Source organism: Carcharhinus amblyrhynchos, chromosome 26 (assembly GCF_965287045.1).
Source record: "Carcharhinus amblyrhynchos chromosome 26, sCarAmb.v2.hapA, whole genome shotgun sequence".
NCBI lineage: Eukaryota > Metazoa > Chordata > Chondrichthyes > Carcharhiniformes > Carcharhinidae > Carcharhinus > Carcharhinus amblyrhynchos.
Window position 1 is genome coordinate 8691304 of NC_137349.1, and position 15841 is coordinate 8707144.

A 15841-nucleotide genomic window follows, 5' to 3' on the forward strand; every position below is an offset into this window, starting at 1 on the left:
GCTGTATCAGCTATTCCCAGATTCTCCCTATAAATGCTGCCTGGGCAGATGGTGCCATGATTGTTCCTTGTGGAGCCGTACTCGAATTAAAATCAGCATCATCTCCCCTGTAACTCAAAAAATAAAACTTTTCTCTTTCAATTTCACAAAAACCAGCAAAGGTTTACCAGGCTGATTGCAGGGCTGGAGGGACTGATGTATGAGGAGAGTTTGGGGAGGTTAGGATTGTTTTTGCTGGAGTTCAGATGAGTGAGGGGAGGAATCCCATTGAGACTTATAAAATTCTAACAGGACTAAACAGGGTAGATTCAGAAAGGATGTTCCTGATGTCGGGGGAGTCCAGAACAAGGGGTCACAGTCTGAGGATTTGGCGTAGATCATTTAGGACAGAGATGAGGAGACATTTCTTCACTCAAGAGTGGTGAGCCTGTGGAATTCATTACCACAGGAAGTAGTTGAGGCCGAAACATTGAATGCATTCAGGAGGCGGCTGGATGTAGCACTTGGGGTGAATGGGATCAAAGATTATGGGGAGAAAGCAGGAATAGGCTGTTGAATTGGAAGAGCAGCCACGGTTGTGATGAATGGCAGAGCAGGCTCAAAGGGCCGAATGGCCTCCTCTTGCACCTATCTTCCTATGTCTGTTATGTTTCTATAATTTTGTGCACAATTTTTAACAATTTGTGCCACCTTTCTTGCTTTCCCCTTCTATTAAAAAGGGCAAAAGTAGTTAACAACAGTGAAGTGAATATTCCCCATGCAGCGGAGAGAGTGTACTCTAGTATGCAAACTATAGGATGCATCCATGAAATTTCGCACCCTGTGTTCGTGATGAGGGGCAGCAATGAAATTATTATGAAAATCCCCTGGTCAGCAGACACTAATCCTGTTAGAATTTTATAAATTTCTATGAGGTCCACTCTCACCCTTCTAAACTCTAATGAATATGACCCTAAGTCATTCCACTCCTTTAAAACTTACTTATTAGTGTCACAAGTAGGCTTACATTAACGATGCAATGAAGTTACTGTGAAAATCCCCTTTGTCGCCACACTCTGTCGCCTGTTCGGGTATACTGAGGGAGAATTTAGCATGACCAATGTGCCCTCACCAGCACGTCTTTTGGAGCGTGGGAGGAAACCGGAGCACTCAGAGGAAACCCACGCAGACACGGGGAGAAGGTGCAAACTCCACACAGACAGTGACCCAAGCCGGGAATTGAACCCGGGTCAGTGGTGCTGTGAAGCAGCAGTGCTAACCACTGTGTCACCATGCCGCCCTGTGATGTTAGTGGAAATGAGAATTGGGGTGGATTGTGGGGGAGGGTGTGTAACAGGCGACCGATCCAATAATACCAGTTTCCCACCGTTGTCAAAATGTATGTTGTCAGCTGTTAGAATGCTTTTTGTGTGACATGCAGTATTGCAATGAGTTAGTTAATATCCGTTGGCTTTGCAGAATCAAAATAGGTCCCAATTTGGAGCTCCAGCGGTTAGTGTAAAATCTGGGGTGTGAGCTGCACTTAAATATGTTTTTATGGTTTGCAATTTCGTCAGGTTCTTGAGATACTTTGCCATATGTATGGAGTAGGTCACACCTGATATTTTGGGGTGCCAAAGTCCTGAAGTTTTCTGAAGGCGCAGTTATTAAATGCTATTCTTTGTATCCTGAAAATTTTTTGGACTTTCTCTCTCCCGCCTCCTCCCCCAACCACATCTGGTTCAATTTTCTCCCCTCTTGGAGTATCTTGCTGATACAGTGACAAAGGTGCTGTATGTAATTGCTTTTCTTGGTGTTGGAGCACGGACAATAGGCTGGCTATTTGGCCAGCGATGATGTCATAGCTGGCCCTGCTCTCTCCTGCTGTCTATGAACCTGTGATTTCCAGTCCAAATAAACGGGCTGTGATTTGAGGATGGGAACCCTGGATGGTTTGATTCCTGTTTTTTGAAACCCCTCCACCTCTCTCCCCTCTCTTGTCCCAGTTCCTGGATGTCACTGCTCTGCACTGGCGTTGCTGCACTGGGAATATTGTGGCTTTCTTTACAAGTCAACTGTTGGTGACCCTTTCTGCTACTGGCTGTGAATTGCCAAGCTGGTTTTTGTGGCTTGTCGAACCAAACAATCTTCCCGGGGCAAAAAGTGGCAAAACCTGGAAGCACAAACGGATAAAAAGCATAACCCAGCAAAACCGCAAAGAGGAACACGCCTCTGTTGTATTTTCAAAAGGGTAAAAAAAATCCCTTAATTACAGTTTAGCTTTTACTGAACAGATTGGTGTTATGATACACGTAATATATGGCCAAATCTCTAGATTGGGTTACAAGTCATTATACCCTGAGGCAGTCAGTGTTTTAACAAAGGACATAGTATTTGTAAGTACCACAGACACATTTAGATTCTCATTACAGTGTCGCTATGTACATCCTTATGTTCTATCAGAGCCGATAAGTTAACCTGGTGCTTTGTTCACATTTGGCAATGGGCTAGGCTGTCATATAAATGTGTCACAATTGTGCCATTCTTAGGCTGGGAGCCTGTCATTATTCTTTGTATACACAAAATGTTATGTGTGTGCTGTCGTTTTGTTTGTAAGTGTGCCTTCTTTCCCCACACAGTCCATAACCAGAACACTGTCCAGCCTCGACAACAAACAGAACAAATTTACACACACTCTACTTTTGTTCAATTGGCACGATTCAAACAGTACCTTGAATATAAAATAAACTTTTTAACAAAAAGAAATGCATAATTAAATTATGTTATTCTCCGTATCCATAAGACATTCCAGTGCTTAAGCCCGTCAGTTATGGAAGATCCTGAGAGTACACGTGGGACACCACACACTTCATCTCACAGAATCCCTACAGTGCAGAAGAGGCCATTCAGCCCATCAAGTTTGCACCGATTTTCTGACAAAGTATCTTATCCAGATCCTTTCCACCACCCTATTCCTGTAGCCCACACGTTTCCCATGGCTTATTCATCCGACCTACACATCTTGAGACACTAAGGGACAACTTAGTATGGCCAATCCATCTAACAAACACATCTGGGACAACAAGGGGCAACTTAGCTTGGCCAATCCACCTAACTTGCACATTTTTGGATGCTGGGGGGAAACTGGAGCAGCAGGAGGAAGCCCACGCAGACAGGGGGAGAACGTACAGACACTGCACAGCTGGGAATTGAACCCGAGTCCCTGACGCTGTGAGGCAGCAGTGCTAAACACTATGCCACCAATCCATCCATCTCCAGGGTCACTCAAATGCAGATATTTGTCGGCTAGAATGATTTCCTCCTCTTCCTTCCTCTGCAAAGCTGTTGCAGTATGTGACTTGAAAAACAATTCTCCTTTTGCACTGATAGTGCTAACTCTTGTCAGGAGTGTGCAATTCCACAGGCACCAGATGAGTGTGCCTCCGAGGTAGGTTCAAGGAGTGGAGGCAATGCAGCTAAGTGTATTCCAAAGTATACGTGCACTTCTTAACAGCAATTAGAGGAAGGCAATAAGGAAAGAATGTCTTGAACTTATACAGCACCTCTCATGACATCGGAACATCTCAATACATTTTATAGTCAATTAAGCACTTTCTGGATTGATTTGATTTACTGCCACATAATAGTGTACAGTGAAAAGCATTGTTCCTTGCACATTATACAGACAAAGCATACCATACATGGGGAGAGAATGCAGAATGTAGTGTTACAGTCATAGCTAGGGTGTGGAGAAAGATCAACTTAATATGAGATAGGTCCATTCAAAAGTCTGATGGCAGCAGGGAGAGAGCTGTTCTTGAGTTGGTTGGTATGAGACCTCAGACTTTTGTATCTTTTTCCTGATGGAAGATGGTGGAAGAGAGTATTTCTGGGATTCACGGGGTCCTTAATTATGCTGGCTACTTTGCCAAGGCAGCAGGAAGTGTAGACAGCATCAGTGGATGGGAGGCAGGTTTGCGTGATCGATTGGGCTACATTCACAGTCCTTTGTAGTTCTTTACAGCCTTGGACAGAACAGAAGCTATACCCGGCTGCGATACAACCAGAAAGAATGCTTTTTATGGTGCATCTGTAAAAGTTAGCGAGAGTCGTAGCTGAATGCCAAATTTCCTTAGCCTTCTGAGAAAATAGAGGCATTGATGGACTTTCCTAACCACACCATTGGCGTGGAGGCACCGGGGCAGGTTGTTGGTGATCTTGTGACCCAGAAACTTGAAGCTCTCGACCATTTCCACTTCGTCTCCGTTGATGTAGACGGGCATATTCTCCACTACTTTTCCTGAAATCAAAGACTATCTCCTTTGATTTGGTGACATTGAGGGAGAGATTATTGTTGCCGCACCCGTTCACCAGATTCCCGATCTCTTTGGCGTCGTTGTTGTAATGCAAGAAATGTGGCAACCAGTTTGTGCACAGCAGCTCCCACAAATAGCAATGTGATGAAGGCTAGTTATTCTGTGTTAGTAATGTCAGTTAAAGGATCAGTTAGGGACATAGACCAAAACTGCACTTTTTCACTTAAAACCAAAACCTACTCGAGTGGGGTTTAAAGGCCATGTGGCCTTGATTGAAGTTTAGGTCATTTTCCCTGTGTCCAGGCTGAGAGTTCTGAACTTAGGGCAGCATAGTGCCAGAGTGGTTAGCATTGTACCTCACAGTGCCAGGGACCTGGATTCGATTCTGGTTTGGGTCACTGTCTATGTGGAGTCTGCATATTCTTCCTGTGTCTGTGTGGGTTTCCTCCGGGTTCTCCGGTTTCCTCCCACTGTCCAATTGACTGGTTAGATTCATTGGCCATGCTGAATTCTTCCTTGGTGTACCTGAACAGGAGTGTGACGACAGGGGATTTTCATTGCCGTGTTGAAATTTGCTGATGACACCAAGATTGGGGGAACGGCAAATTGCGCGGAGGGTGTGGAGAGTCTACAGAAAGATCTAGATAGGCTGGGCGAATGGGCCAGGAACTGGCAAATGGAATTTAATGTTGGCAAGTGCGAGGTGGTCCATTTTGGTAGGAATAATGGTAGGAAGGATTATTACTTACATGGAGAAAAACTGCAGCAGGCGACGGTGCAGAGGGACCTCAGGGTCCTTGTGCATGAGTCGCAAAAACCCAGCTTGCAGGTGCAGCAGGTGGTCAGGAAGGCGAATGGGATGCTGGCCTTCATAGCGAGGGGGATTGAATATAAAAGTAGGGCGGTCTTGCTGCGGCTATATAGGGCATTGGTGAGGCTGCAGCTGGCGTACTGTGTGCAGTTTTGGTCGCCGTACTTACGCAAGGATATTTTGGCCTTGGAGGGAGTGCAGAGGAGGTTTACTAGGCTGATGCCGGAGTTGAGGGGGTTGAGCAATGAGGAGAGGCTGAATAAACTAGGCTTGTACTTGTTAGAGTTTAGAAGAATGAGGGGAGATCTCATTGAGACATATAAGATGATGAATGGGATGGATAGGATAGAGGTGGAGAGACTCTTCCCGCTCAGAAAGGACAGTAGGACTAGGGGGCACAACCTCAAGATAAAGGGGGGGCGGTTTAGAACGGAGTTGAGGAAGAACTTCTTCACTCAAAGGGTGGTGAATCTCTGGAATTCTCTGCCCGTTGAAGTGGTGGAGGCTGCCTCGCTAAATATTTTTAAGACGCGGGTTGATGGGTTTTTGATAAGCGAGGGGATTAAGGGTTATGGGGAGAGGGCGGGAATGTGGAACTGAGCCACGACAGATCAGCCATGATCTTATTGAATGGCGGGGCAGGCTCGAAGGGCTAGATGGCCTACTCCTGCTCCTATTTCTTATGTTCTTATGTTAATGTAAGCCTACTTTTTTTAAAATTTATTCATGGGATATGGGTGTCACTGGCTGGCCAGCATTTGTTGCCCATCTTTATTTGCCCTTGGAGGGCAGTTGAGAGTCAACTACAGTGCTGTGGCTCTGGAGTCACATGTAGGCCAGACTGGGTGAGAACATTAATGAACCAGATGGATTTTTCTGACAGTCAAAAATGGTTTCATGACATCAGTAGATCCTTAATTCCAGATATTTTTTATTGAATTCAATTCCACCATCTGTCATGATGGGATTCGAGCCTGGGTCCCCAGAACATTAGCTGAATTTTTGGATTAATAGTCTAGCTATAATATCACTAGGCCCTTGCCTTCCCTTGTGGCACTAATAAATAAACTTAAAAAAAAATTATGTCTCAAAGTGGTAATCTCCCCTAGTTGTTTAACCCTCCAAGGATGCTGTGTTCCTGTAATTCTGACCTCTCTGGATTCCTGATTTCCTTCCTCCCCTCCACTTCTTTCTGCTGCCTTTACTTTTGGGATTTCTGCTTGACCCCTCCTCTGTTTCTCTTTCCCTATCCTCTTTTAAATCTAGACACACCTTAAATCATATCTCTTTAAATTGCTATTGGTCACCTTTCCGAATGTTTCCTTGGTGTCAGACTTTGTCTGATCATGGTCCTTTGACAATAGTTTGGGATGTTTAACTATGTTAACTATTTGTTCACCACCTTCACCAGGACTAGTTAACTTGCTATCTCTGCTGTTTCTGGGATATTGCTGATTCAAAAAGAGCTGCTTCGTCTGCGTCCATAATGAAAAGGGTTCATGTACAAAGTGCTGTGACAGGAGACTCTGTGTAAAGGCCAGTTGTTTTTAAATTAAATTATTTTTCTTTTTTTTCCTGTCCTGTCTTGCAGTCTGTTCTGCAGCGTGTGGTCGGAAAGCCTGTACACCCAGTGGCATGTGCTGTCATGACGAATGCCTGGGCAGCTGCACGGAACCTGGCAACGCGGCAAAATGTGTGGCTTGCCGGCACTACTACTACAACGGCGTGTGTATACCAGACTGCCCTGCTGGCACCTACAAGTTCGAGGGGTGGCGCTGCGTGACCTTCTCCTTCTGTCAGACGCTGCACAACGAAAACAAGCAATCCAAGGAGACTGAGAACACCCAATACGTCATCCACAATGGAGAGTGCATGCCCGAGTGCCCCTCGGGGTACATAGTGAACACCACCAGGTAATCACATCATGAAGTGCTAATGGATGGCTCGGTGGCACAGTGGTTAGCCCAGCTGCCTTACAGCGCCAGAGATCTGGGTTCGATTCCTGACTTGAGTCATTGTCTTGCTGAGTCTGCACATTCTCCCGGTGCCTGCATGGGTTTCCTCTGGGTGCTCGGGTTTCCTCCCACAGTCTGAAAGATGTGCTGGTTAGGTGCATTGGCTATGCTAAATTCTTTCTCAATGTACCCGACCAGGCACCGGCTGGAGTGTGGTGACTAGGGGAATTTCACAGTGACTTCATTGCAGTGTTAATGTAAACCTACTTGTGACACCAGTAAATAAGCTTTAATTCATACTGAGGTGGATGAGCAAGTTACTTATGGTTCCTGATTATCGATAGATAATTGATTTCTTGAAAAATCATTATGCAGAATTGTGTTAATAATACAAATAGGAAAATATAGGAACATAAGAGCTGGAGTAGACCATTCGGCCCTTTTAGCCTGCTCACCATTTGATCTAGTTGTGGTTGTAGCATCACTCCCCATAAACCTTGCCAATCAAGAATCTCAGCCTTGAATAAATTCAGTGACCAAGTGTCCACTGCTCCCTCGGGAGGAGAATTCCACACGTTAACAATCCTCTGAGAGGAAAGATTTTTTCTTATCTCCATTTTTCAAAAAGTGAGACCACATATTCTTCAACTGTGCCCCCTAGTCTCCCCCACAAGGGGATACATCCTCCCTGTGTCCACTGTATCAAGTCCCTGCAGGGGCTTGTTCACTCAAGTCATCTATATCCCTTTTGGGGCTCTTTACCTTCTCTTGACAGCTTATTTTCTTGGTGTTACCAGAAAGTTTGGCTGCCATACATTTGGTCACTTCATCCAAGTCATTGATCTAGACAGTAAATAGTTGGAGTGCTGACCCCTTTGGCATCCCACTAATTACAGCTTACCAACCAGAAACTTGGTGTCAAAGGGCAGCATATTAGCACGAATAAGGACCCACCTGAAAGATACCCAGGTATCCCTGCTTTCTGTGTCCTGTTAGTTAAGAAATCCTTTAGCCATGCTAACACGTTGCTTCCTGCAACACGTGGTCCTACCTTGTGTAGAACATAGAACATAGAACATAGAACATTACAGCGCAGAACAGGCCCTTCGGCCCACGATGTTGCGCCGACCAGTTACAAAAACAATGACCCACTAGCCTATACCAATCCCTTTTCGTCCATAAACCTATCCAGAGATCTCTTAAACGCCCCCAAACTAGACGCATTTACAACTGCAGCAGGCAGGGCATTCCAATCCCTCACCACCCGCTGGGTAAAGAACCTACCCCTGACATCCGTCCTGACATCCCCCCCTTAATTTAAAGCCATGCCCCCTCGTGCTAGCTTTCTCCATCCGAGGAAAAAGGCTATCACTATCCACCCTATCTAAACCTCTAATCATCTTATATGTTTCAATAAGATCCCCTCTTAGCCGCCTTCTTTCCAACGAAAACAACCCTAAATCCCTCAGTCTCTCCTCATAGGACCTCCCCACCATACCAGGCAACATCCTAGTAAACCTCCTCTGCACCCTCTCCAACGCCTCCACATCCTTCTTGTAATGCGGGGACCAGAACTGTGTAGTAACCTTTCATGGGGAACCTTATCAAACACGTTTTGGAAATCCCAGTACACGACATCTACAGATTCCCCTTTATCCACTTTGCTTGTTATTTTCTCAAACAACTCTAATAAGTTAGTTAAACACAACTTCCCTTCCACAAAACCATGTTAATGCTCCTTCAGTGTCTGCAATTTAAAATTCTCATCCCTGCCTTTTAATCACCTCATCAATTTGCATCTTATATATAGTCTTCTTGGCTCACCTTGCCCCACATTCCACTGACTCCAGCCACCAGTGTATTGCCCTTCCTTCAGTTATCTCACTATTGGAGATTACTGGGCTCTGTGACCCAGGATTGCCATCTTGGGCCTACGCGTCTCTCCCCACCTTCTATTGGCCACATCTCTCTGCCTTATATTTCCTATATTACCTTGGCATCCAATTCATTGGATTGCTTATTTGTTTCAAGTTCATTTATTAGTGTCACAACTAGGCTTACATTAACACTGCAATTAAGTTACTGTGAAATTTCCCCTAGTCGCCACACTTGGGTGCCTGTTTGGGCACACTGAGGGGGAATTTAGCATGGCCAATGCACCTCACCAACAAGTCTTTCGGACCGTGTCAGGAAACCGGAGCTCCCGAAGGAAACCCATGCAGACACGGGGAGAATGTGCAGGCTTCATACAAACAGTGACCCAAGCTGGGAATCTAACCCGGGTCCCTGGAGCTGTGAGGCAGCAGTGCTAACCACTGTGCCACTGTGACGTCCCTGTGAACTGTCTCAGGACATTTCCCGTTTTAAAGGAGCTATATAAAGACAAATTGCTATCCTTGTTGATTCTAAACATTTTGGATTTAGAAATGCATACTGTGTTCTTGTTCCTCTTGGTTTTTGTTTCATGTGAATGCTCTTGACAAGTTGAAGTGAGCTCATATCTGTTTTCAGAACTCGGCAACAGCTATTTGCAAACGGTGGGACGGCATGAGGGATAAATGAAAGAGCTGGGCCTTTTCATGTGTGCTAATTCATCATTGACTCATAAATGGCAGTTTGGGTCAGAGGTGAAGCTGTCAGACCATCATAGGAGAGAAGCAATCCCAGCTATTGTTCCCCCTCTAACAGCACTGTGGATGCACATACACCACATGGCCAAGCTAAATTGCCCCTTAATGTCCCGGGATGTGTAGGTTAGAGGGCTTTGTGGGGCAAATGTATGAGGTTGTGGGGATAGGGTCTGGAGTGGGATGTTGTCGGTGCAGACTCGATGGGCCAAATGGCCTCCTACACAGCGGGGATTCAATGATTCTATAACCCGAAATATAAAAGCCTGTGGCTACATTTGCAGAGTAAGATTTGCAGGTCAGAGGCGGGGAATTCTGCGGCAAATGACTCATCTCCTGACTCCCTAAAGCCTGTTCACTATCTACAAGTGAGGATTGTGATGGAATAGTTTTCACTTGCCTGGATGAGCGCAATTCCAAATGGGGGAAGGAAAATGTCATGCTTTTCCAGAGTAAAGTCTCAGAATTTTACCTTTAATTTCATTGCCACACAAAATGGGAGGGCTGTGGCGAAGTGGTATTAATAACCACTGGATTAATAATCCAGAACTACAGGGTAATACTCTGGAAATCTGGGTTCAAATCCCAACCTGGCACACTCTTTTCTCTCTATCTCTCTCTCTCTCTCTCTCTCTCTCTCTCTCTCTCACACACACACACACACACACACACACACACACACACACACACACACAACCTCTGTCTCTCTCTTTTGCTCACTTTCTCGTGCTCGCCGCCTCCCGCGCTTGCCCGCTCTCATGTTCGCCCCCTTTTGCGCTCGCCCGCTCTCACTCTTCCCTGCCCCTCCCATGTGGAATTATTAATTAACCTTGGTCCTGATTGCCACACACCGCTCGGTGCTTGTACCCTGTCATATTTTAACCACTAATACTGTAGTAATACTCCGAATTACTACAATTCGGAGTAATGTTTCGGATTAAACTTTTAGTATGAAACCTTCTGCCTTGTGAGAGGGAATCTTGATATGCAGAGGGAACAGTTATTGAGAGGTAGTGAGAAGAGCAACGAGGGAAGTTCGATGGGTTAGAGCAGGGATGAGAGTAGACTGCAGCAGCTGAAGAAAATGTCTAGAGTTGGTTGCCTTCTTTGCTGAAATTTCCATGATTCTAAGAGGATTTGACCTATGAAGAATCAGTCGTCTTTGTCCAGCTGACCTGGAGGGGGTGCAAACATGTGAAATACTGGGAATAATTTATCAACAGCTTTCCAAAATAAAATGCTTGTATTTCCTTGAAAGAAGAAAGTACAATCTTTTGGCGGAACAGCAGTAATGCCCTGGCTTGCTGTATGTCATGTTCTCTCAGACTGTCCCTTTCCAGATTCTGCTTTAAACGCACGGCTGTTGTTATTAAACCAAACCAACAATCATTCATACAGAGCTGCACAAACCAGATATGTCTTGGTGACCCAGATGTTCTATTTCTGGATTATGGGAGTGACCAGTTCAATGTAGACCATCATATCAAGCAGTCAGCTCCTTTCAGACAGAAAGATTAGAAACAGTGTCATTCTGAAATTTCCCAAATCTGTTTCCTTAACCCTTCGATGGCCAGGAAAACCTGCTGTGTTTTGGTTCTCAGTTGCTGTTTGTTTTGAAAATGTTGTGAAAATGATGGAGAGAAGAGACACTTCTGTTGTCAGAGACACAAGTTTGATATAAAGCTGGCCTCGCTCCCCCTCCACCCTTGGCCGTCTCGCACCCCCCATCTTTGGCCCGCGGCCGCCTCGCTCCGCCTCGGCCCGCAGCCGTCTCGCTGCTCCATTGTAGCTTCTCTCATCACCCTCTGGTGCTCATCCTGTTTGCTGCAAGGTTTGATTTTTCCTGGTTATTGGAGTGGCTGTCAGGAGCACTGGAAGAGGTGATACTTTTCTCCCCTTTGTGTTTTTAGCAGTCTGTTGTGGTGTGGGGGCAGTAGCAGTTTGCTGAGTGTGTGGTCAGGATATGCAGCGTATGAGTTCCCGTTTCTCTGATGGTGGAACTTGCACCAAGATACAACTGGCTGATATCTGCCAGGCTTGAGCCCCAATTCTATCTTGTGTGCTTTGATCTAGAGCAGTGTCAGCTGCTGCCCATATTGTTTGCAGCTGAATTTGACACCATTTGTTATCAGGCTATTGGAGCATCCATTAACTATTGAGGTTACGGGGGAGGGTTGGACCTGTTGAAACCCTAGTACAATTTTTATTTTCTTAATAATTTCTGTAAACACAAGCTTGAGCTTATTTATCATCCCACCAATGGAGGGGATCATAAATAGGATAGCACTGCTGCCTCACAGCGCCAGGGACCCGGGTTTGATTCGCGGCTTTGTGTGTGTGTGTGTGTGTGTGTGTGTGTGTGTGTGTGTGTGTGTGTGTGTGTGTGTGTGGAGTTTGCACATTCTCCCCATGACTGCGTGGGTTTCTTCCAGGTGCCCTAGTTTCCTCCCTCAGCCTAAAGCTGTGCAGGTTAGGTGGATTGGCCATTCTAAAATGCCCCCTTTTGTCTGCACTTTTTGGTTCTTTATTCCTATTCAAAATCCAATTCACAACAGATCCCAGCTGACAAGACAGGCCATTCCTCCCATCTTGAGCTCAATCAAACAAGATCCAAGATCCTGGGCTTGATCTGAGCTTCATCTTAGACAAAATGTCTTTTTAAAAAATTGCTTCAGATGAAATCTCAGTGTAACCTCACTGGACAAGACCAGATACAAGACAGCATCTAAAGATGTTTAGGTGAGGTGGATTGGCCAAGGTAAATGTATGGGGTTACCAGAATAGGACAGGGGAGAAGACCTGGCTAAGACACTCTGTTAGAAAGTTGGTGCAGACCAGATGGGCTGAATGACCTCCTTCTGCACTGTGGGGATTCTATGAAAACTGGAGATATGTTTATCTTGCACTGAGATAGTTTAGATCAGTGAGACAGCGCCATCTGTGACATGGGTCAGCTGAGGATGGAGTTTTTTTTTTATTTGGCAGGCTTCGTGTTCTGCATCAACCTCCAGCTGGCAATACCCATCTAAATAGGTGCCTCATCAGTGAGGGTTATTTAACTACGCGATAGACAGCTCCTGCTGGCTGATCAGAGTGCTGTTGGCAACGACAGTGTGTAATGTCTATGACCTTAATTGCACTGCTGAAGGAGAGCTGGAGCTATGGAGCTCCTACATAACAAAGTCCAGAGCTTGTATCAATATCAAATGTTCCTTTTCCTTTACACAAAGGAAAGATAGTTCCTTGTGCGTTTTTTTAAAAATATACATTGCCCTTTATACTCTGGTAGTTTCTATAGGACCTTGTGTTACCCTGGCCAGTAATGTTAAAATCAAGCCATCCAGTACCGGAGAGTTCACACATCCAATCATTAAACTGTGTAAGGTGACTGAGTGAGTTGATGGGGGGGGTTTCTGGGTGGGGGCGAGCCGAGTGAGTGAGTGGGCAGGGGGGGTGTGCGAGGCAAGTGAGTGAGCGGGGGGTGGGGTGCGAGGCGAGTGAGTGGGGTAGGGGTGGTGGGTGGTAGGAAGTGCTAAATGACTGCCATTCCCCTTGGCTAAAGAGTGGGGAAATCATCGAGGGGTCCCATTAGCTACTGCATCTGGTGAGAATTCTGTGGGTATATGTGTCTGCTGAATACAGAATTGGACTTCTTCCTGTGGTTGGATGAGTTGCAAATCTGATAAAGTGAACTCATGCACGAGGCCTTGGGTTTTGGCAGAGGAGTCGGAAGGGAGTTGGTGTCTCAACCCCAGCGTGGCATGGTCTTTTCACCAAGGCGGTGGGTGAGTAGGTGAGGATTTGAAGTGAATGGGAAGCCTTTATTTCTCTCTGCATAATGTCCTACTGGTGTTTAACACCTGTCTTGTGTTCTAGTCTGGTTGCAGATTTTCTACAGATTTTATTTCCCACAGGTGCTGTGTCCTGATTTGATTATGGTTGCCTCTTGCTGTCCAATTAAAGCAGATTTATACTGTGAATTAATGCTCCAGTATCCTTACAGCTGGCAACATAAACTAGTTTTATCCCTACAACCAGCATCAGATTCTTAACTTACTGCTGTGGTTGATCCCTGTTGAGTTTTCTTCACTTTCAACATCAGAAATTAGTAAATCTTTTATCTTTTGTGAGATGACAGCGTATCTTATCCAGCCTATGATAAAGGTTCATATACAGAACTGTCAATTACATTTAATTGGGTGGTGTGGCAGCAAGGGAATAGTCATTCTTTTAGCATTTTTTACAGAATGATTACAAGCTAAGCTGATGGGGAAAATCGGTGCCTGGTGTGGTTCTGGCTCATGCAGCCCAAGAGTTTCAATTCCTGATCTGCCCTGAGTTAACAGATGCTGAGAGCCATCCCGAGGTAGAGAGGGGACAAATTGACTTTGGTTCTTGCTAAGCGGCACCGCAAAGAACTGCATGATGATATCCAGGGCATCTGAGTGAAGAATTACCATGTCTGGCAAAGGAAAAGAAGGCAAAGGACTGAGTAAAGGCAGAGCAAAGTGGCACCGCAATGTGCTGCATGATAATATCCTGGTTAAATGTGTTCGCATTTTGAAAGAAAACCACAGCCAATCGCCAAGGGTCCAATTCCACATGTTCCATTTCCTTTGTCATTTGCTGAAATCCAGTGTTAAAGATTTGAGTTTACATAGCGCCTTTCACAACTTCAGACCATTCCAAAGGACTTCACAGCCAAGAACATTCTCTTAACATAGTTTTAATGGTGAAAGCTTCCCTCCCTGGGGGGAGAAAGTTTTGATGTGGATATGCTGGTGTTGGACTGGGGTAAACACAGTAAAAAGTCTGACAACACCAGGTTTAAGTCCAACCGATTTATTTGATAGTAAACTCACAAGCTTTCGAGGTTAAACTCTTCTTCAGGTGAATGGAGAGTTCTGGCCTCAGACAGAACACACTCTCGTGGGAGAAAGTTTCCCATCAGGCGGCACAGTGGTTAGCACGGCTGCCTCACAGCGCCAAGGATTCGGGTTTGGTTCCTGGCTTGGGTCACTGTGAAGTTTGCACGTTCTCCCCGTGTCTGTGTGGGTTTCCTCCGGGTGCCCTGGTTTCCTCCCACAGTTCGAAGGAAGTACTGGTTAGATGCATTGGCCATGCTAAGTTCTCCTTCAGTGCACCCGAACAGGCGCCGGAGTGTGGTGACTAGGAGATTTTCAAAGTAACTTCATTGCAGTATTAATGTAAGCCTATTTGTGACTCTAATAAATAAACTTTCAAACTTTCCTAAACAGCAATGTGACAATGACCAGTGTTTTTTTAAAAACATTCTGTTGGTTGAGGGATAACTTCTGGCTAGCACATCAGAGAACTCCCTTGTTTTTTCTCATAAAGTCTTTTGTGTCCAGCTGGGAGGACAGACAGGTGGCTTCATTTCAACGCATCGTCTGGAAGATGGCACCTCCAAAGGTGCAGCATCCCCTCTTTATGGCACTGTGTCAACTGAGATTTTGTCCTCCAGTCTCTGGAGTCTTCTGACTCCGAGGCAACGGTGCTGAGACACATCAGTCTGCTCACTCATGAAGCAGATATGGCCACCTGGGTGAGGTACCAGTCTCACTCGCAACTGGACCCTGACCAGAGTCAGTGCCGTAAGAATAGTAAATATTGGGTGGGGGGTGGAATTGAACTCAAAGAATTACAAAGATAATCCAAATGGAGCAGCCTGGTGTGGCTGAGCACTGCATCAGCAAAGTCAGTGTGGTTTTTATTGGAATGAATGTTTCATAACTTGTCATGTTTTCAAATGATAATTAGAATTTATATTTTTAAATTCAGAAGAATGGAATTTGGTTGCTGTCATATCTCTTTCTAAGATTGGGAAGCATTGTAGACAAGGCTATACTTTTGGGACTGATACAATGTGTTTATTTGGTGTGGGAGCGGAGGGTGGGTGGAAGGGGGTGATGAGGAATTTATACCAGTGATCCAACATGTCTGGGCTGGGGAATAGTCAGAAGCAAAGAGGTTCGAGGTTTTCACAGGGATCTTGAGTGAAAATGGTTTGTAACGTGAAGTGTTAGCAATGCTGTAGTGCTCGGCTTAGAATCATAGAATCCCTGCAGTGCAGAAGGAGGCCATTTGGCCCATTGAGTCTGTACTGACCACATCCTATCCAGGCTCTGCTCC

General features: G+C 45.4%; 1 protein-coding gene across 2 annotated transcripts in view; it reads left to right on the plus strand.

Annotated features, from left to right (window-relative positions):
• LOC145358620 (insulin receptor-like) overlaps positions 1 to 15841 on the plus strand; it is a 253370-nt gene that overhangs the window by 161044 nt on the left and 76485 nt on the right. For both annotated transcript variants that reach the window (XM_080212829.1, XM_080212830.1), the window contains exon 3: positions 6698 to 7019. In XM_080212829.1, the coding sequence (XP_080068955.1) occupies positions 6698 to 7019 (322 nt within the window). The remainder of the gene's footprint in view (positions 1 to 6697; positions 7020 to 15841) is intronic.